The 22500-nt window shown below is 43.0% G+C and overlaps 1 protein-coding gene across 5 annotated transcripts in view; it reads left to right on the forward strand.

The window, feature by feature from the left end:
- Positions 1-22500, forward strand: part of LOC121684282 (transmembrane protein 255B) — an 84169-nt gene that overhangs the window by 59356 nt on the left and 2313 nt on the right. For 4 of the 5 annotated variants that reach the window (XM_042064267.1, XM_042064268.1, XM_042064266.1 and 1 more), the window contains 4 exons: positions 299-379; positions 5379-5464; positions 11147-11306; positions 20800-20937. In XM_042064267.1, coding sequence (XP_041920201.1) covers positions 299-379; positions 5379-5464; positions 11147-11306; positions 20800-20937 — 465 coding nt within the window. The remainder of the gene's footprint in view (positions 1-298; positions 380-5378; positions 5465-11146; positions 11307-20799; positions 20938-22500) is intronic. The other variant, XM_042064269.1, reaches the window with a different exon arrangement.

Here is a 22500-nt window from a genome sequence, read left to right on the forward strand (position 1 = left end):
TTGAGAGAGTTTCCCAAGAACCACAACCTGACGCTCGTTTCCTGGAATGTTCTTCCTCTTTTTTGTGCAATGCATTGTGCAATACAGATCGTTGATAGAACAGTGATCAGCAAAACACCTTCCAACCTATCAGAAACTAGTATTTATTGTCATTGGAGTATAACATTCAATAAGACCAAAGCTGTGGTATAATCTCACTCTGATGGTACTTGCTGTCCTTTAAGGCACAGTTGTAAGGTTCTCTCTCTCTCTCTCTTTTGTGTGTGTGTGTTACTGACCAACTTTGTTTACCTCTCAGGACATTCGACCACTGAAAGCGGGACGATGCCAGTTTTACACCAGTGGGAACAGCTTCATCTATGAGAATTACTATGCGTCGGTAAGTCATGCCCTGTCACTCTTACAGGTACATCATTAGGACAGGTGGACCTGGCAGATCACACTGTCAAAAACAATGGGTGTACATAGGGAAATGCACGCACACACACTGACACACACAAACACACACACGGAGCAGTTTAGAGGAGTGTAGCGAGTGAAGGAAGCCTCCGGGGTCTCCTAATCTGTCTCCACCTATGGGGTCTGATTGAGCACAGAGCCATCACACATTCAAGACTGATTGTGAGCAGATTGCTCTCTGTGCAAAGACCCTGCTTTTTTCTCTTGATTGTTTCGCCTTGTGCAGCTGGTGAGTACTTTTTCACAAACGAGTTGGACAGGAGTTTAATTTGTGATAAAACTTTTATGAATGTATAATTAGTCATTATGAAATCATTTGTTTGGTGTCTTGGCAATGTATTTCAGCAAATTCTACCAGCTTCTCCATAAAACATACTTCAGAATATAGCCAATGCAAAATGGTTCTCATTAAGGTCGACTTTTATACCAATGTGAATTTTTCACCTCTTATTCCCCCATGAGTTATAAAACACATTACAACAGCATAAAGAGAAAATCAGCATTGAACTTAAAAAGTAAACCTCACTTGAATTGTTTATAATGTCGGTTTACGAAAAAGACAGGTGTGTATATGTGTGTGTGTGTGTGTGTGTGTGTGTGGTGTTTGTCTATGTGTGTGTGAGAGAGAGTGAGTGTGTCTTTATGTGTTTGTGCGTGTGTGTGTGTTAGCGTGCTCGAGTGTGTGGGGGTGTGCGGTTGCATACACATGTCTGTGTGTGAGTAAACAGTAAACACAAAGTATTTGTTAGAAAGCACATAGTCTTGCTAATCAGAACATCCTGAGGCTAAGTTTGGAAACATAAAAGCCACTCAGCCCCAAATGTAGTGATCTTCACGCCGATTGTCAGAAGACAGTGTTCAGAAACGGATTTTATGGTCTTCCTTCATTCTCCCATGGGGACTCCAGCAGGCTTTGAACCCTTGATTTGCAACTCTAAATGCATGACATTCACAACATCTGCCCTGCCTTAGATGCCTGATGTTAGATTGTATGTTTTGCAACATGCAGGATCATGTTGATGTGTTGATGTGAGCAGAGTTTGAATAGCACTACGCCAATCTGGGGGGGGGGGGGGTCAAGAGTGTAATACACTTCTGAAATAATTAAGGTAGGCTACATCAACACACACCCAGGTATTCACGTACATCAATAGAGGATGAATAGCCTACAGTAGACAGTTAGACTGACAAGATTTAGCAGTAAAAGAACCAATACACGACAGGGACTTTTGAAGTATTCTAAGAGACGATATTAGTGGGGGTCCGGGAGTTTCTCCCCCAGGGAAATTTTGGATTTCCGGCTGCTAAACACACTATTTTAACGCAGTTTGGGAGGGACAGAAATGCAATTTACATTACATAACAATATATTTAGGGCCCGAGCACCGACGGTGCACAGGGCCAAGACGGATTATTATTTTCTTTTTTTCATGGGTCCTTACTTTGCCTTTTTTGAGGTGGTTCCTATGGTTGAAAACTCATGAAATTTGGTACACACGTCAGTCGTTACTACAGTAGGCTTGGCCCAGGGACTCCATAGCCTTTTGTATATACATGGCATTAGCCACACCCACAGGAAGTGAGGTAATTGAAATTTTGTGCACATGATCAATTTTATTGGATAAAAATATTGGATATTATTATTATGATGTTATTCACATGCCTAATTAATGTGTGGTATAGCGCCACTAAGCAATAGAAGGAGTTTTTCATTTATTTTGGATATTGACATTAGATTCAGTAGATTAATTCAGTTTAAGTACACGTCAACTTACTAGTGTCCTGACTTCACACATCTACACTGGAACACACACACTCACATACACACAAACACACACACACACACACACACACACAGAGAGAGAGAGAGATACACACACACAGAATCTGACACACAAAAAAGACATTGTTATTAGCATGACCAGTCAAAAAACACACACCATACACACACACTCTCTCTCTCTCTCTCTCTCTCTCTCTCTCTCTCTCTCTCTCTCTCTCTCTCTCTCTCTCTCTCTCTCTCTCTCTCTCTCTCTCTGTCTCACACACACACACACACACACACACACACAAACACACAATAACACTGACCTGCCTGTACATTGAAAACACACACACACATAGATACACAGGCTGACACAAAAAAAACATTCTAGTTGATGTCACTAGTCAAAACACACACAGACACAAAGAAGCACATCATTGCAACCTACATATATCATCGTCACAGTCACCCACATCACACCAAACAGGAAGTGAGTGTTTCCAATGTATAAAACTTGCCAAAACAAATTGCACACACATCAGATATGTTCATTGACATTCACACCACATGTGAGTGCATTGTTGGTTTCCGAAATGGCACGGGTCGCGGAGCCACACATGCTTGGGCCCATCATGGCCGCTTGCAGCTATATTGAACATTGCAATCCCCCCCCATACTGTTGTGTTTATCTCTTTTGGGGGGGTCCAGGTCGTAAATGGGGGGGTCAGATCTCCCAATCACTCCTATAATTTGAACTGTGGATGTGAGAGTACTTACCAGGGTCCTATAGGGTTCTTTTACAGGTCAAGAGGAAGATCCTTGTGTGGGGTTAGGGTTGGTAGCTAGCTGGGGGAATCGGGTGGAGGTGGTGAACGTGTGGAGATGGAAGAGGTCTGGGTTGGTGGTCAGTATTCACTTACTTATAGCTGGAGGTGTGATTCATTCAACTTGCTCTCCGCCTCAAGCTAGTTTGTGGTGAACGGTCTGGCACATGCATCACCAATGTAGTGTCTTAGCTAGTGTTTGGGCTTAATAAAACACGGAGATCTCTTCATGGGCTTTTACTGAGAACCATTGCAAACATTACATACGTATAACGTAAGACGCACCATACAAAGAATCATAGCCTACCAACAGAGAGGCTATTGCAGGAGCCTGAACCATAACACTCCTCCCTTCTACAATCTACGTTGTATAGAAAAGAAAACAAATAATGCAGATATTCACAACCTACCTGCTTCCAAACAAGCACAGAATGTAACTATCAAAAATGACTGGTTGACCACAATCACTAACATATGGCCTACAGACTTAATCTGTCTGGTGGGTTTCGTGTTCTCTGTGGATATGGCGTGTTCCTGTATGATGCCAAGAACCGAGATAGTCTCGTCTGCATTGTTCCTCCATCCCGTTTGGATGCTTGGAGTCCCTGTTTAAGGGTCTGTACAAACCTCTCCGCCAGCCCATTTGTGGCTGGGTGGAACGGAGCAGAGGTTGTGTGTGTGTGTCCCGTTCACTGCCATGAATTGTGCAAATTCGTCACTAGCAAACTTTTGTGCGTTGTCGCTTACCAGTTGAAGAGGAAGTCCAAAGACTGTTCTCAAGCACTCAATGGTTTGAGCTGATGTCTGAGATTTTGTGCAAAAAACCTCTGGCCACTTAGAATGTGCATCTATGATCACCAAAAAGTTGTGTTCCTCAAAGGGTCCCGCATAATCTACATGTATACAGGTTCCGTTGGCCACTCCCAGGGATGGACCGGGACCGGAGGAGGCATGTTGCGAGTCTCTAAGCAGCCACTGCAGTTCTTGGTCATCATTTCCAGTTGTTCATCCACTCTGGGCCACCAGAAGTGGCTACGGGCCAGTAGTTTCATTTTTACTGTGCCCACATGGCCCTCATGTATTTGCTGTAGCACTTGCCTCTGGCATTTCTTAGGTATAATCACTCTCACGCCCCATAACAAGCATCCCTGATGTGTGGTTATTTCTTCTTTTCTCTGTAGGTATGGCATTACCTCCTTGCTGCAAATGGTTGGCCAGCCAGTCATAGTATATTCATATACTTCTGATAAGATTGGGTCTCGTCTTGTCTCCCGGTTTACCACCACGCTGGTCAACGGTAACGCTTCCAGCTGTGCTGCATGGAACACCTCCACTGCGCCCACGCGCTCGGTCTGGTTCTTGGCTAACGGCAGTCTCGATAGTCCATCAGCATTCGTGTGTTGTGAGGTCTGTTTATATTCAATATCATACACATGTCCAGACAAGAAGAGTGCATAACGCTGTAGCCTGGCAGCCGTCATTGCTGGGATGCCTTTCTGTGGACTGAAAATGGACAGCAATGGCTGGTGGTCTGTCACTAGTGTAAAACTTCTTCCATACAGGTACTGTATGTGTGGAACTTCTTGATTCCCCAAACAAGTGCCAATGCTTCTTAGTCAATCTGTAAATAGTTATTTTCTGCCCTGTTCAATGTCCTAGAAGCAAACGCCACAGGCCTCTCTGATCCATCCTGTAGAACATGTGAAAGAACGGCCCCTAGACCGTACGGCGAGGCATCGCACGCTAGCTTGACTGGAAGTTTGGGGTCGTAGTGTATCAGTACTTGTTCTGACGTGATGAGTCGTTTTGCTTCTCGGAACGCGTCCTCACACTTGTCCAACAGTCTTGTCCAACACCACTTCCTGTTCTTTTCTAGCAGTTGATTGAGGGGCTGCAGGACTGAGGCGAGGTTGGGGAGGAATCGGCGATAGTAGTTGATCAGTCCCATGAATGATCTTAGCTGCGTCACATTCTGTGGCTGTGGTGCCCCAACCACAGCATCTATCTTTTCTTGTGTTTTGTGTAGTCCGCTGCGGTCAATCTCATGTCCACAGAACTGAATTCTGCTGGAGCCTGAACCATAACAACCAAGGTGGTTAGCAAGGTTTCCCCTTCACTGTAAAGCACTTTGGGAGTCTTGATAAAGCGCTATATAAATGCTATATAAATATATAAAAGTTGTTGTTGTAGTAGAATAGATTCTTTATTGTTCCCTCACATGGAAATTCATCTTGTTATTGTAGTTGTTGATTTGGGTGGAGGTTACGCACAGGACGAGGTGGAGGTGTTGGTTGGTGTGGTCAGTATTTACTCACTCAGTGTCTCCACAGGTTCCATGCCAGGGCCTGATGGAGACGTGCAGCATGAAGGTGCGCAGTGGGACCTGCTACTGCTGTGACCTCTACGACTGTGCCAAGTGAGTGTCTAAAGTTCTGGGTATCTCTCTTTCTCTTTCTCTGTTTTTTTCTCTCTCTCTCTTTCTCTGCATCCCTCTCTCTCTATGCATCTCTCTTTCTCTATCTCTCTCTCTCTTTTTCTATCTCTTTCTCTCTCTCTGTGTTTAACACTCTCAAGTTACAGTTCACGCTACAAGAGTTGCTTGGCAAAAACAAACTGTTGCTAACAGATGTTGCAGAGCTGTAGTCTGCCATAGTCTAGCCTCAGAGACAACTTGTCTAGTAGAAAGTGAAGTAGTGTCTATTACATACTCCTTGACCACAGGGACACACAATAGAAATCAATAAGTTTGTTTGAGTATAAGTTTGAGTTGCTATCCAATCAGAGCGTGTGACAATGTCTGCACCATTTAATTTTTTTAATGTATGTGACAAACTCCATGACACCCCAGCAGACATACATTTAGGCGGACATCACATTAGCTAGTTCCTAAGCAACACCAACTGTTTGTCAATTGAATACGCTCTTGCGCTTTGAAAGTTGAACCAAGTTCAACGCTAGCACGTTACGCCAGCATTGCCACCGTTCCGCTGCCGAACCATAGAGGACAATAGGAAACCTGCCACTTGCCGCTGGCTAATGTGAACCCACCCACCCACCCAGTCTCTAAACACTTGTCTGCTGAACAATAAATTAGCCTTCACTCATTTTCTCTCTCTGTCTGTTTGTTTCACTTTCTCTCTCTCTCTCTCTCTCTCTCTCTCTCTCTCTCTCTCTCTCTCTCTCTTTGCCTTTTTGTCATGGTTTCTTCCTCTCTCTCTCTCTCTTTCCCTCTCTCTCTATTTCAAACATACCACACCTGGATGTTTGACTGCTAACCTGAAAAGTAAGTAAAAAAAAAAAACAATGTAATAATTATACAGTTTCATTCATTAATCTGCCTCCAGTTTTTGTCATTTTCTAAAGAGTTAATAAATTTTCTCAGAGTTTGTGCAAACAGCTCCACACAAAGTCTGCCATATAAGGCCAAACTCCATGTACGATTGGACCCTACCTCCCCTGTCTTCCTTAGAAATGGCTGTAAAATGCTAATGGGTTTTGGCCTGTACTTCTGTTATCTTATACATATATAACACTTGGAAAAACTTGGATTTACTGCATCTCATGGCCCATTACTGGAAGCAGACGATTTCAAAGGCTCGGAGGACCTTGTCATAACAGACTCAGAGCAGACACTTGAAAGGGCCCCATCCATACATCTCATCCAGCGTCATAGATCCAACACCAATCAAATGCCATATGCGATTTTTGGTGCATTGTTTAAACAATTTTTTTGTCCTATGTTTACATTATACATTTTTTAGCCTTAATGTTTTTGAAGTCACTCCGGACAAAAGCATCTGCTAAATATTTCCTAAGCATCTTTTTTTAACATTTAAGTGCAGTCTTATTCAAATGGTCTTGCACAAAAGCTTATTTCTGGTTTGCACAACAGTTGCATTTCTCGAAATAACTTGCAAATTGTACCACAGTGGATTACCTGCAAAAACGTGTAACTAAGTCAAAATGCTTTGTTTATGTCTCAACAGCAAATACTTTTGGCAATCAACATGTTAGTGGCATCAAAGTGACAAGTTCCTTTATCATTGTTATAAACAAAATAGTCAAAATGCTTGGCCATGTTGTCAATATAACAGTATACTCTGTAAGCATTTTCTGCAGTCTGTAATTTTCCTGTTTGGCGTATATCCATTTCAACTGTAAAAGCTGCACATCAGACCGGATTCATATTTACTGTGTATTTTTACAGTATTTTTTGCAGTACTTTTGCATTTTGTGTTCAGACTGTCATTGCCATACAGGAAAAAAGACCAGATACAGTAGTGCAGTGTAAAATAAATGGTTGACAGATTACATATGACAACTGGTTCAACACTTTTGTATGTAATGACTCGAGTAATGAACTAATGCCTAGTTCTTTTGGAGGGAGGGACTATTCAACAGAGAACCTGTACAATGCATGACTTAAAAGGATATTCCACCATTTGGGGAATTACACTCATTTTCCACCTCCCTCTGAGTTAAACAATTGATTTTTAATCGTAATAATCAAGGAACACAATGGGCGCAGCAGCACAATGATATCATGCAGCACCTGAAAATAGTCCCCGTAGGCTAACTTCCAGCAACAAGGTTGAGCTGCAGCAGACGAATTAGTTAGTGACTGGATTATTACGCCTGAATGAGAGTATAGTTCCATGTCAAATCAGCCTAGAACTCCTGACATGCAGCCGTCCTACCACATGCTCGCTGGACCCTATACCTACGAGCCTACTTCAGTCCATCAGCCCGACCATCGCTCCAGCTATCACACATGTGATCAATGCCTCGCTAACCTCCGGCACATTTCCAACAGCGTTCAAAATGGCCCGGGTAACACCGTTACTTAAGAAAGCTTCTCTCAACCCTGCTCAAGTCGAGAACTACCGCCCTGTCTCACTACTGCCTTTCCTATCCAAAGGCATTGAACGAGCAGTCTCCAAACAGGTCTCTGACTTCCTTTCACAGAACAACCTTCTGGATCCAAATCAGTCTGGGTTCAAAAGCGGCCACTCTACCGAAACGGCTCTGCTGTCTGTAACAGAAGCCTTAAAAGAAGCCAGGGCGACCGCTCGGTCATCAGTACTCATTCTGCTTGACTTATCAGCTGCCTTTGACACGGTTAATCACCGTATCCTTCTCTCTATACTCGCTGACATGGGAATCTCCGGTTCTGCTCTCTCCTGGTTTGAATCCTACCTCACAGGACGCTCATTTAACGTATCATGGCTTGGTCAGCTATCCGCACCTCACCATCTCACCACAGGGGTCCCCCAGGGCTCAGTGCTGGGCCCCCTCCTCTTTGCTATCTACACCACCTCCTTGGGACAGATTATCCGTTCGCACGGCTTCTCATACCACTGCTATGCAGACGACACACAGCTCTATCTGTCCTTTCCACCTGACGACCCCCTGGTTTCAGCACGGATCTCGGATTGCCTTTCAGACATAGCTACATGGATGAAGGCACACCACCTCCAGCTGAACCTCTCAAAGACTGAACTGCTGGTCATCCCAGCTAAACCTACCATACACCACGACATCAACATCAAATTTGACTCCCTGTCTGTTTCACCGACCAGGACTGCAAGAAATCTAGGAGTTGTTCTTGACAACCAACTAAACTTCTCGGATCATGTTGCCTCAGTCGCCCGGTCATGCCGTTTTGCACTCTACAACATACGGAAAATCAGGACTTACTTGACTCAAGATGCTACCCAACTCCTGGTTCAGGCAATAGTCATCTCACGACTCGACTACTGCAATGCCCTCCTGACAGGTCTCCCAGCCTGCGCAGTGAAACCACTTCAGATGATCCAGAACGCGGCGGCGCGCCTGGTCTACAACCAACCCAAAAGGGCACATGTTACCCCGCTGCTCATCCAGCTACACTGGCTACCTATGGCGGCCCGCATCAAATTCAAGTCTCTAACGCTTGCCTACAAAGTAGTCTCCGGTTCTGCTCCCACCTACTTGAATGCCCTCATACAGACTTACACTACCTCCAGACCGCTGCGCTCCTCTGACGAACGACTAGCTCTACCACCGGTACGCTCAAGCCAATCCAAACTTTTCTCATCTGTTGTTCCTCGTTGGTGGAACACACTGCCAGTTCCTACAAGGGCAGGGACATCCTTTTCCACTTTCAAAAAACTCCTGAAGACCCAGCTCTTTAGAGAACATCTACTCTCATAGCAACACTTACAACAAGTCTTACTGATCCTAGCACTCACCAGCCTTTTTAAACTGACAAGTAACTGTTAAAAACAGCACTTACCGACGCACTTACTCTTACTGTACTCTAATGTTTTTTTTAAACTGTCCTAAAATTGTGAGAATTGTTCTAAAACTTACTGTTTACCATGTTGTTAGTCGCTTTGGTTAAAAAGCGTCAGCCAAATGTAATGTAATGTAATGTAATGTAATGTAATGTAGAAAATAGCCACGTTTTCATTTTCCGTTGGTCTTATTACACTTTCTAACTTGAGAGGAGACAAGTTTTAAATACTGGGAGACAACCTCTTGCAGATGGGTGTGGACGCTCACCTGGTAACCTGGATCACAGATTACCTGACGGAGCGACCACAGTTCGTCAGACTGAAGAACTGTCTCTCTGACACTGTGATCAGCAGCACCGGAGCGCCACAGGGAACTGTGCTCTCTCCAGTCCTGTTCACCTTGTAGACATCTGACTTCTGCTACAACACTGAGTCATGCCACATGCAGAAGTTTTCAGACGATACTGCAATTTTGGGGTGTATCAGGAACGGGCAGGAGGAGGAGTATAGGACCCTGGTGGAGGACTTGCAATGGTGCAAAATCAATCATCTCCAACTCAACACTTCAAAGACCAAGGAGATGGTGGTGGATTTCCGCAGGTCTAAGCCCACTCTACCAGTCTCCATTGATGGGGTCAATGTCGAGGTGGTAAGCACCTACAAGTACCTGGGTCTCCACCTGGACAATAAACTGGACTGGTCAGCCAACACTGACGCACTCTACAAGAAAGGGCAGAGCAGGCTGTACTTCCTGAGGAGGCTCCTTCAATGTGTGCAGCAAGCTCCTCAGGATGTTCTACCAGTCTGTTGTTGCCAGCGTCCTCTTCTATGCAGTGGTATGTTGAGGAGGAAGCACAAAGAAGAAGGATGCGGGGCGACTTGACAGGCTGGTAAGGAAAGCTGGCTCTGTAGTGGGAGCTGAACTGGAGTGCATCACTTCAATATCTGACAAAAGGACCCTGAACAAACTGATCAACATCTTGGACAATGAGTGTCATCCACTCCACAGCACTATTGTTAAGCAGAAGAGCCTGATCAGCTGGAGACTTCGCTCACTGCCTTGCACAACAGACAGACTGAGGAAGTCATTCATCCCCAGGGCCATTGAACTGTTCAATGCATCACTTAAGGGAAGAGGAGAAATAGACTTCTCCGCATAGTCTGTCTGCCTCTTCACCACCTCCATGTCTTGTCTGTCCACTAGCCACTTTACCATTGTCTTCTGCCTCACTGTTTGCGTGCTCCATGCCACAGCCGAACTGTGACCACACTTATACCTTTCTTAATATAGTTATTTATACATAGATATAATGTATAATTTCAAATCGACTGAGAAATCGACTTTCTGTGAATTGGAGCTGGTTGTCCTATTCGCCTTATTCACCCGGCGGCCATTACGAGTCTGAGGGGTACACTTGCCATTACACCTCAGTCCAGCAGATGGTGGTGGTAATGCACTCCATTTGCAAACTGCTAAAAAACAATTCACTGAAGAAGAAGAACAGGCCAGTGAACCCTTCTTCTTTAATCGGTGAGCTTTTTTTGGCAGTTGCAAACGGAGTGCATTACCACCACCATCTGCTGGACTGAGGTGTAATGACAAGTGTACCCCTCAGCCTTGTTATGGCAGCCGGGTGAATAAGGCGAATTATGATGTTAGTTACCTCTGTGTCATTGACTCTCCATGTTTCTACGGTGGAGTTTTGCTTTGCTTTGCAGCAATGGTCATTTCTTGAATAGCTACTCTGAGTTGGTGGGTATTGCTTTGCTCTGCAGTAGTAGTTCGTGCCTGAATAACTGAGTTGGTGTGTCTTGCTTTGCAGTGGAGGCTACCTGAACAACTACTATGAGTTTGTGGGGGTGCAGAGCTGCCAGGAGGTGCTGTCTCTCTACGTGTGCATGTGGTTGCTGACCAGCCTCAACCTGCTAGCTTTCGTGCTGGCCATTATGACCACCGCTGTGCTGGGAAGCATTAAGGACCTGGTGAGTGCAAAGCCTGTGCCCACAAACACGCACACAGCCATTTCCTGAGAAACCAATCGATCAAACAAGCCCTCATTAGATAAAAGCCCAGTGCACTGAAATGCTGCACCAAATGTTCATGTCAAACACAAATTACAGGGGAAAAGAACATCAAGATGGGATGTGACTTGTCTTCACTTGCAGCTAACTCCAGCTAACTAAGTCCAACTCACGTCACAAGATCAACTTCTTTTTTATCTACTGTCCATGCCACAATGTCTCCATAAGCTTTCTGGTGGCATCCTCTCACTCAGTAACCTGACTCCGCCAGATGGATTTGCTCCCCATATCCATCTGGGAACTTTTCATTGAAGAACTTTTGGGAAGGGGCGGAAATACTGGTTAGCTGATTGGATAAACCATCTGCCTATCACCACCTTTGGTGGTTATCGACAGGCCAAATCAACCAATTAGATGAACAAAGTGTTCTTCTAATGCCTTCGGTTAACATACAATTAAGTTAGGTAACGTAACTAACGTTAAGATGTTTTAACTTACCATTTGTATGTGACATGAACCTAATCAACGACAATTCCCATCAAGTTTTCACGGTAGGCCCTACACTTCTGAAGAAAGTATATTCCTCCATTATGAACTGGAATCGGCCGTGGAAGATGTCTGTGTCGTTCATTCCTCCCAGCTGCATGGCTGAGACTCATAGGGTCACAGCTTACCCAGGAATACTTTCTAATTTGAATAAAACTTGCGCGATATAATAGCTATGCTCATCTCATCTGTGGATGCCGTCATGTTGTTCGTTGCGTCACACCTCAACCCGCCTCAAAGCCAACGCTGATTAGACGTTCGTTTGGTGAACTGCTCCGAAAAGTTGCCAGACTGATCTGCGAGTGAAACCTTGAAAGCTCGCGAGATCAGGATGGTCTCACGAGGCTACTCACTCAGGGGATGAATCATTTAATGGTCATAGTTGTTTATCAAGGCAAGGCTGATTTATCAAGGAGAGTTGATTTGCAGTATATAGCACATTCCATACACAGAGGCAACCCAGTGTGCTTTACAGTTGCATAAAACAAAGGCAAAAATGAAATCATGCTAAATAAATGCATAAAAGGACAATAACTTTAAAACAACTTGATACAATTGAATAATTAAAAGACATACAACATAACATGCATCTGATTAAAAGCAAAAAGCATTTGATCAGCAGAAAGCATCTGAGAACAATTTCATGTTAAGTCTAGAGTTGGAATTGGCCTCAGTTGAAGCATTTTTGATGTCATCTGGACGTTGTTTCCAGAGCAATTAAAAGCTTTTTCATCATGTTTAGTTCTCACTGCTTGTTTCACCAACAAATATTTCTATTGTGATCTAAGAGGTCTGGAGGTGTTGAGTCATGTCCGAGAGGCAATTTGGTCTCCTCCCATTTACAGTAATATCTAAACAAGCAGTAGTACTTTAAGGTCGATCCTGTGAATTACTGGAACTTTAGCTGATGCATGTTGTATCTTTAAGCTGTTTGGTGGTCTTTTAAGGAAGACCTGTGAAAAGCCCACTGCAGTAATCAACCCTGCTTGAGATAAAGGCACAATTTAGTTTTTTAGAATTGTGTTTTGACATAATACCTGGCAATATATTTGATAGATCGCTGTCAATTAAGAAACCAGGATTTTAATCCTTTGCTTTAAGCCACTAGCCTTGTGAGACCATCTTGATCTCGCGAGCTCCGTTTTTATTTTATTTGCAGATCAGACTGGCTATTTGCGATGGAGAAAATTTGGAGCCTTTCGCTAAACGAACGGCCAATCAGCGTTGGTTTTGAGGTGGGTTTAGGTGAAGGGTAGCCTAGCTTGTGGTTTTATTTTCGTCGACGCTCTGTTAGTAAGTCATACGCTTCGTTGATCTGATTGGTTGATTAGGCCCATATATCACAAACATAGGTGGTGATAGAACGATGGTTTATCCAATCAGCTAACCAGTATTTTTGCCCCCTCCCAAAAGTTCTTCAACGGAACATTCCCAGGTGGATATGCTGAGCAAATGCGAAGCAATCCATCTGGTGGAGGTTATTAAGCCACAGGGCTAAGTAAATCTGCGTGTTGTCAAAGTCAAAACCAAATTTATTTGTTTTTTATTTATCAGCAGTTTCTTTAGCAGAACTATGATAAGAATTAGGAAGGTGCTTGATGATCAAAGCTATTTCAAATGGCTTTTGCAAACAGTTTTTTGTGCTGTGTATCATGGAAACAACTATTGGTAGCATTTGGCTGAGGATGTTTGACAAATCTGCAACAATTTATAAATAATACTCTCGGGGGAAATTAGTCTTTGTTTATGTGGCACGTGTACTTGGCTCAGAGACCATGTTGTAATGCACCTCATGCAGAACTCATTAGATATATTGGAAAATAAGTGAATTTCAAATGAAATCAGGACCTTTTTTTCGAGGGGAAGTGGTTTTGCACGTATTCTGGGTGCATATCATACAGGTCAAAAGGTGTATGCACACATGTGTGAAGGGGGGGGTTAGACACACTGAGCTCAGACAGGATCTCTCTCTCTCTCTCTCTCTCTCTCTCTCTCTCTCTCTCTCTCTCTCTCTCTCTCTCTCTCTCTCTCTCTCTCTCTCTCACACACACACACACACACACACACACACACAGAAAAACAAGTAGGGGTGGCCACATATACAGGCTTAATGCATTTATGTAGCGCACACACAACAGACAAACACACACACACACACACATTACACACCACACACATAATTAGAGTGAACATTTGTACAAACACAACAACACAAGCATATGCACATGCAGTCTCATTCCCACAATGCACACACATAACCCCCGTGCCCTCACACACACACACACACACACACACACACACACATACACAACCACCCCGCTACCCCACTCACACACAAAACACACACACCACACATACACATTTAGATTGCATGCAGAGTGAACGTAAATACCTAGGCACGCAAAGCATGATGCAAACAAACAAACAACACAAGCATGATACACATGCACTCCCATTCCTACAATACCCCTCCCCCTCCACACACACACACACACACACACACACACACACACACATTTACACACACACCCCTCACACACATATACATACACAGGTGCTCATGAAAATACCATCCATTCCTGTAACAGGGAATCGTAAAAGAGAATGAAGTACAGGAGGAGGCAAGAGACAGGATGTGCCAGGCGTGCTGTAAACCTTTCACTAGGCAGCCATTTACTACCTCACTAGCTACCCTACCACCACCCCAATGGAGGCTCACTGAAGCCTATTGAAGTGGTTACAAGATGTGTTTCCTAGTATTTTGTTGAAAAATATTGTGTGTGTGTGTATGTTTGTGTGTGTGTGTGTGTGTGTGCACGCATGTGTACATGTGTATGTGTGCATATGTTTGGACAGCAAACTAGCAGTGGTAGACTACAGAGATTTATTGTTGTAAAAGCCATGAATTGATTGGTTAAGTGCTCCCAGCAGAGCAAGTCCACATTTCACATTTAAGTACTAAACTGCAACACAACAAGACAAACCTGCCAGGAAGCAGCCATAAAGAGTCCCTCGACCTCCTTATGGATGAGTTACACCCAGGAGAGTGTAGAAGCAGTGCGGTGGCAACGGGAGACAAGGAAACAGATGAGAGAAGATGCATGAGGAGAAGAGAGAGAGAGAGAGAGAGAGAGAGAGAGAGAGATTGTGGATGCTGAGGTGCTGTTTGGAAGAGAGAAATAAATTGTAGAGATAGAGCAAGACAGCGAGAGATGCACAGAAAGAGAGAGAAGGGGAGAGGGAAAGAGCCATTAGGTCCTTTGGTACACATAGACAGGAGAGGACTTACAGTAGAGCTGTTCACTGAGTGGACTTAGAGCTGCGGAGTGATAGGACTTAGAAGTGTAGACTGAGTGGACTTTAGGGATCATATTTCAGGATGACTCCAAACACAAAGAAGCATAACAGTTTTGAGCATTTTAACTTTTTACGTTTTGTCTGATATGAATGCATACAGCTGTCTACTGCATCTTGGAAGTTTTTTTCTGATAAACACTCATGGCATCTACTAGGCTACAGCTAAAGACAACTTGTGACCGTCATTCATTTACGATGTTGTAACATATCTAAATTATCAGAAGGTTACATTGTAGTTTAAACTGCATGTTTTTCTTGTCCCTTGCCTATTTCATTCATCCCAACCAGGAGGGATGAATGAAACATCACGCACGTTCCAGTTTTGTTTAAATAATTCCTGAACGGTTTTGTTCAGAGCTGAAAATGCAACTATATTTGACAGAGGACAGATGTAGGTTGCTAGTGACTAAATATTAGCTTTCAGTGTGGCACAATCTCTTTGTAAATTATGTTTAATTAAAAAGTGTTTAAATTGACCTGGCTCTCCCTTATGGCAGGCTATAATTGTGAGCACCCGGCACACACAAGACACAGCTTCAATCAAAGGAGTTGCAGCTTTATTTAGTAACCAGTAATTCACTAATTTTACCACAGTCGCCAGCCCATCTAACTCCTATTAGTTTTGCGTATGCCTTTTCCCTCTCCCTTTGCACCAACATGCACAGAGTGAAAAAGGGACCCCACTGGTCTTAATGGAGCCTCACCACTTTTATAACAAGACACTATTCTATTCTGTTGACTCAGTTTAGTTTCTATTGTGCATGCAGGACTACTGCGATTATATCGATAACCATGATCATTTTGGTCACTATAATCGTCATGTTACATTTTCATACTGTTACATCTTTAGCCTGTCTGTGTGTGTTTTGTGCATTGGTGAGTATTCACAAGTGTGTGTTTAGTCTGCAGTGTTATGCACATAATGACCATACATCACGCATTGCAGTGCCTGCGTTGTGTGCAAGCTCATTGCATTTTCATGCCAGTTGAGTGATCTATGGTTTTCCAAGAGTGCCCTGTGTTTCTGGGACGGTTGGCAAAGGGACAAAACAGGCATACAGGCAGACAGACACGCAGACAGGGAGAATAAAGAAGACTCTGGCAACGCTTCTAACCTCCGGGCAAAAACCAGAATTGTAAATGTCGCCGAGGACGAAGAGATTGTATCTGCAGTCATCATGTCTCCGCTGAAACAAGTTAACTAACGTAATGGCTAGATTACATTAAGAGAGACTGTGGGAGAGGAGGAAGGGAGGGAGAGAGGGAAGGAAAACGAGCAAAAAAGAAAAGAAGAAAGGAAATAATAAGTGAGCAGGAAAGAAGAAGAAATAAAGCTACATTTGCAAAGTAAAAGCATCCATCAGAGCAGAGTGAAAAGAAGTTAACACGATGAGTATGTGTAGTTTAAATGTATGGGCAGGTTAAATAAGAGAGCAGGAAAAGGGAGAGGGAGAAAGACAGAGACAAAGGGAGGGAGAGAGAGAACAACATAATAAGTGACAGTGTTTGGACTGCTGTGGTCTTCTTAGATGGTTTTCCATTCATGTATGTCTAGTGTGTGTGTGTGTGTGTGTGAGAGAGAGAGAGATCTGTGTTTGATATCTCTGTACTTGTCTTGTAACTTCAGTGCCAAGGGTTTATTGAATTTAACCAGATGGGTTTTGCTTTTCATAGAACAGGCAAAATGGTATCTGTAATTGTCACCACATTCCCCTACTCTGTGTTACATAAGCACTAGCACTGTGTGTGTGTGTGTGTGTGTGTGTGTGTGTGTGTGTGTGTGTGTGTGTGTGTGTGTGTGTGTGTGTTCAGGCAGATAGATTTACAAAGGCTATTTAAAGACTATGTTGCCCATCAAGGTTGTCATTTTAAATCTAACATCAACCCACAATATAAAATCTATAAATGAGTCTATCCTCATGAGACACAAGAATGAGATGATGAGGTAGGAAACATGATGTTTATATGTATGGTTGGGCTAGGGAAAGCTTTGGTTTTCCAGATACAGCAACTTGTCCTTGTTTTACAGAATAAGCTCTCTTTAACATAAGTCATACATGGTCTTGCCAAATGAAATGGCCTCTGAGGAGAATATTTTAATTTGATTTACAATGAGACATTACATTTAATTTACATGTTGACAATGAGTAGTTTTGGTTGTTGGTGGTGTTATTGCATCCCTTAGTTATGCCTACAATGCAAAATTGTTCCCTCGCGATTGGAAGCTCCTGTAGCCTCATAGGATTTCAAAACGACGCAAAATGCCACAAAAAGCGGTTTGTGAATAGTGAGTTAGGAGTCCTCTCAACTTCTTTTAAGCTGTCCTAGACTTAGGTGCTACTTTTAGGTCTAAAATGCTTCGTGAATTACTTTTAGCAAAAAAAATTAGGAGTCCTAAAGTTAGCAGTGACACGCCCATTATTTTTAGGAGTTACTCCTAAATTCGCCAGTTAGGAGCTACTTTTAGCCTTAAAAATTCTTTGTGAATACGGCCCCTGAACAATACAAGACAACATGTGTAGACAACCCACCAGTTTTAGACTAGCTACAGTTCAGAGTCCAGGGCCAAGAAAACGTAACCTGGCCACACCCACCTTGATCTCTTTTCAGGGAGATACTATCAGAGAGGGTTAAAACGGAGCGAAAGGCGCAAATGTTCGACAATTTCCGCCTTCGATTATTGCAAGAGAGAGGGGGGAATCCCCCTTTACGCAGACCAGAGTAAGCCCTTGCTGCATTAATGTCAATGGGAGACTTGTGGAATGTTACCAATAAATTGGTCATTATGTCTCTATGGATTTGTTGAAGTTTTTTTGGAAAGTTTTGTCATAACCTTTGCTATCATTTTAACCCAAATATTGTAATTTTTTAGTGTTCGGATTTGTAAAAAAAAGAACTTAATATCAGACCATGCTGCTGTCAATTACTGCCCGGTTGCTAGTGAGTTAGCTAGCCGCCTAGCTGGTAACATTGTAAATGGAGAAGTGTAATTTCTTTGAAATGACAACTAGCTGAATAACATTACTGATATTAGTCACTTGGGGGCTTAAAAACATGTAGCCCAGGGGCCTCAGGTGGTATTAAGGCGCCCCTGCTGACAAGATGTCTGTTTAGGAGTTTCAATTGCACGGGACGGAGGGGGAGGGAGTAGCGAGCTCTCAGTTTGGTTTGAATGTTAACAGAAGGGACGTTACCCAACATTGCTTAGAGCGCCTTTAAGCTAAGTAGGAAGTAACGTTTGGAATCCTTGATCAAAGGATTGACTGGACCAATGATTTCAAAGTTAACACTATGTCTACGCCCGTCACCATGCTATGATGCTAGTGAATGAGTTTGGTTTAAACCAGGCTAAAGAACACTGGCTCCATCCTTAAAAATCACTCTCTGCACGGTAGATCTCAGCCTTGTGTCTGCAGTCTGGAGAACACAAACTGCCTTTGCTGAACCTTTGGTCCCAGGTGGGTGTGCGTAGTGTGTGTTTTTTTAAGATAAATTGTGCATGCTTCTTTTTGTTTCGGTTAAACAATTTCACATTACAGGTCCATACCTTGCGTCTTCCTTGCCTCTAAATGCCTCAACTGAGCCCATGTTTTTTTTGTGGAGCAAGGTTGACTGAAAACAGCATTAAAAGCGGTTCAGTGAATCCAACTGGGAGCAAAGGAACAGTGTTCTCTGGGCTTGCAGCACCACTGGCTGAACAACAGCCTTTGAAGGAGAAAATAAATGAAGCATGGAAATCCACTTAAAACAGATTAATGATGAAGACAGGGATGGACGACTAACAAATTAATCCCTCAAAGAAACAAAAACTAAAACATGATGAAATATAAATAGAGCTTGCAACAGACCAAGTCCAGAGCGTGTGATCCTTAGTCATACCGTCCATCAGGAAAGGACGGGGACCAGGGAATCAGACTGTCAGGAAAAGATTGAGGCCAAAGGGCCCTTCCCCTGGACACCACACGACCAGCAGCTGGTTTTGGTAGTGTTAGGAAGAGAACACTGAACTTGGGTCCAGCCAGATGGTCCTGTCCGAAGCCAAAGACCAAATAGTAATATTGGTCAGCAGTAATGAATGAGTCAGTGGAACGTTTGTACATGAGTTTGTATTTCTTCAGTGGATGGAAATGAAGCAGACTTGAAATCGATATCCAGACAGCTGCTGCTTAATTATTGATAGTCATTAGGTAAGGGATAATGTATAGAACGCCGGTCATTATTGGGAAAATAAGTCCCGACAGGGCGATCCACTTATTATACGGCTACTTGCCAAAACGAAATAATAAACTCCCCACGATATGACTTTAGCCTACATAGCATAGCCTATTTGTGACCGTTCATCGTGGCATTTGCTGAGAAACAAATAGTTTGCAACAACACACGCTGCTGAACTTGAATCAAACATTCTTTAGAACACAGCTGATCAACCGTCTGCTTTCACGTTTGAATGAAGTTCCAGTCCTTGCGTAGTGATATGAAAGACGTATCAGAAGCACAAAACCTGTTGCCATTGACAGCGGTAATTATATGTTTGCAGCGTAATTACATTAATTTATTTTACCATAGAACGTTGGGAAATCCCATTCAAGTCAATGGAGCGTTCCACTAGCATTGTGAAGAGCCGCATAATAATTATGTGTAATCCCCTACAATAATGCTTTGATCAACACACAGACACACACACACACACACACACACACACACACAATATAAATAAAAGTGAATTGACTTGACACACACACACACACACACACACACACACACACACACGGCGAACCGCCCTGAAGGGACTTATTTTCCCATAATGACTGGCGTTCTATACATTATCCCGCTTATTATACGGCTACTTGCCAAAACGAAATAATAAACTTCCCACGATATGACTTTAGTCTACATAGCCTAGCCTATTTGTTACCGTTCATCGTGGCATTTGCTGAGAAACAAATAGTTTGCAACAACACACGCTGCTGAACTTGAATCAAACATTCTTTAGAACACAGCTGATCAACCGTCTGCTTTCACGTTTGAATGAAGTTCCAGTCCTTGCGTAGTGATATGAAAGACGTATCAGAAGCACAAAACCCGTTGCCATTGACAGCGGTAATTATATGTTTGCAGCGGTATTACGCAATAACGCTTTGATCAACACACACACACACACACACACACACAATATAAATAAAAGTGACTTGACTTGACACACACACACACACACACACACACACAAGCCCACATGAACACAAGCTCTAGTGGTTACTAATAATGGATTTTCCTTCATGCATTTTAATTCATGAAATTGTTCCAATGCTCCTCTTCAGTATCAGAACCATCTTTTTATATGCAGCGATACACATACATCCTAAGACAACTTTAATCATGTTTTATTTTGTTTATGCCAGTATTCCAACGGCATTGCCAACCCTCAAAAGGTAGTCATGGGACAGACCATTACCCTATAATAAGTCTAAACGTGTTAAACGTGTTACATGAACTTGGTGTGTGTGTTGAGGTGGCTTTGTTCCTAATGTGGCTGCATGCTTTGGATTGGCAGAAAAAAGACATGGTTGGCCCAGAGTCGACCAGGGGGGGATGTTTTGCTCCGCTTAGTCCACTCGGAGAGCCTGCCTCCCTGCCCTCCGCACCTCTGCTGGCAGACCCAAGCCTACAGCCCGGAGGTCTGCTGTACCCGGTGAGTCTCCACTAGTTGTGTTCATAATGAGTAATAGTGTACAATAATGACAAGTAAGTATTTTATTTGTATAGCGCTTTTCACAGATAAAATCAAAAAGTGCTTTGCAGTACACAATAAAATGCACAAAATAATAATAAAAGCAGGTCACCAGAAAGTTTAAAACAGATAAGCATCAAACTTCAATAAATAAAATAAATAGATGCAATGTCATAGGTTTGCAAAGGCCATCCTAAAGAGATTGGTTTTTATCAAGCATATATAAATATACTGTATTTAATAAAAGGGACCACTATTGTGCATTATCAGTTTGCACAATAGCAGCAACATTAAATGATTCAAAATTGTATTATACAGTATTGCACTACTTTTACAGAGACTGCATTACCTATACATAGGGCTGGGACAGTAACCGCATTACTGCGGTCTTGTGACGCCAACCGCGGGTCTTGTCACCGTCATCACCGCAAAACACCGCAAAATCTATGAAACATTGGCCTGCACATGTGTGCACATACTGTGTAATGTTGTGATGTGTAATGTGAGGAACCATCTTTTATGGATTCAAGGTTTTCGAAACGAAACTTCAAAACTTATCATCAAAAGACGAAGCAAACCCTACCTTTCGCGTTTGTGTTGGGGAGCGCAATGTTCCAACATTCCTTTTGTTTACTACGCAAGAGTAGAGGAGAACTGGCACTTTTCTATTCTCTCCGTTCAAATTCGATTTACACAAAGATGTTAGACTTGAAAGCTGTAAAAGCTTGGCCAGGGAGGAGTCATACATGTTTACTCCATGAAGGTTGAAACAGAATTAAAATATATGTTCTAGTTTGTTAAGAATTTAACTTAACAGCGACATGTAGCCTAGGGAGTCGTAGTAATTTCTTGCTTTCCATCCTACCTGTACATCTGCACAACTTCAGGAAAGTGTGTAGCTAATTACAGCGAGGTTGTGTAATTGGTGGTTAGCATTTGACTTAAATTAGTTATGATATATGCATGTTTATGTAATGGGGGGGGAAAAAACAAAAAAAAACATCTCAAGCAGGAAAGTAAGTTGGCCCTAAATAAATACAGAAATGTATGTTGGTCTTATGTTTATATTTTCTAGTTACTGTGTATTTATATGTTGTACTTATTTCATGGTTTGAGTTCTACTAACTAAATTCAGATTGCAGTTTAATCAGCATGGGAAATTCAGGGTCTCACAGCTAGACCAGTGCAGAACCAGTGGTCAAAATCAGATCAGAGATCTTAGGTCAGTATTCTTAAGCAAGTGGTATGCTCCTCAGTGGACATTTACCGTATGTCAAAGATGTGCGTCATTGATGCGTGGCCTCATATGTTGGGAGACACACGACACCCAGTATGTCACGTTGATGACGCAGTTCTCGTGACGCACCGCATGCGCTGGACACCGACGCAGGACACAGTTGCAGGACTATATTCGGCCCTTTAGTCTCTTGGTTTTCCCCCTATCCTCTTCCATCCACTCATTTCCAAAGATCATTTGTGTCCTCAGCGCACATATCTCTCATGGCTTTGCCTTGAATGACCCTC

Source organism: Alosa sapidissima, chromosome 15 (assembly GCF_018492685.1).
Source record: "Alosa sapidissima isolate fAloSap1 chromosome 15, fAloSap1.pri, whole genome shotgun sequence".
Lineage (NCBI taxonomy): Eukaryota > Metazoa > Chordata > Actinopteri > Clupeiformes > Clupeidae > Alosa > Alosa sapidissima.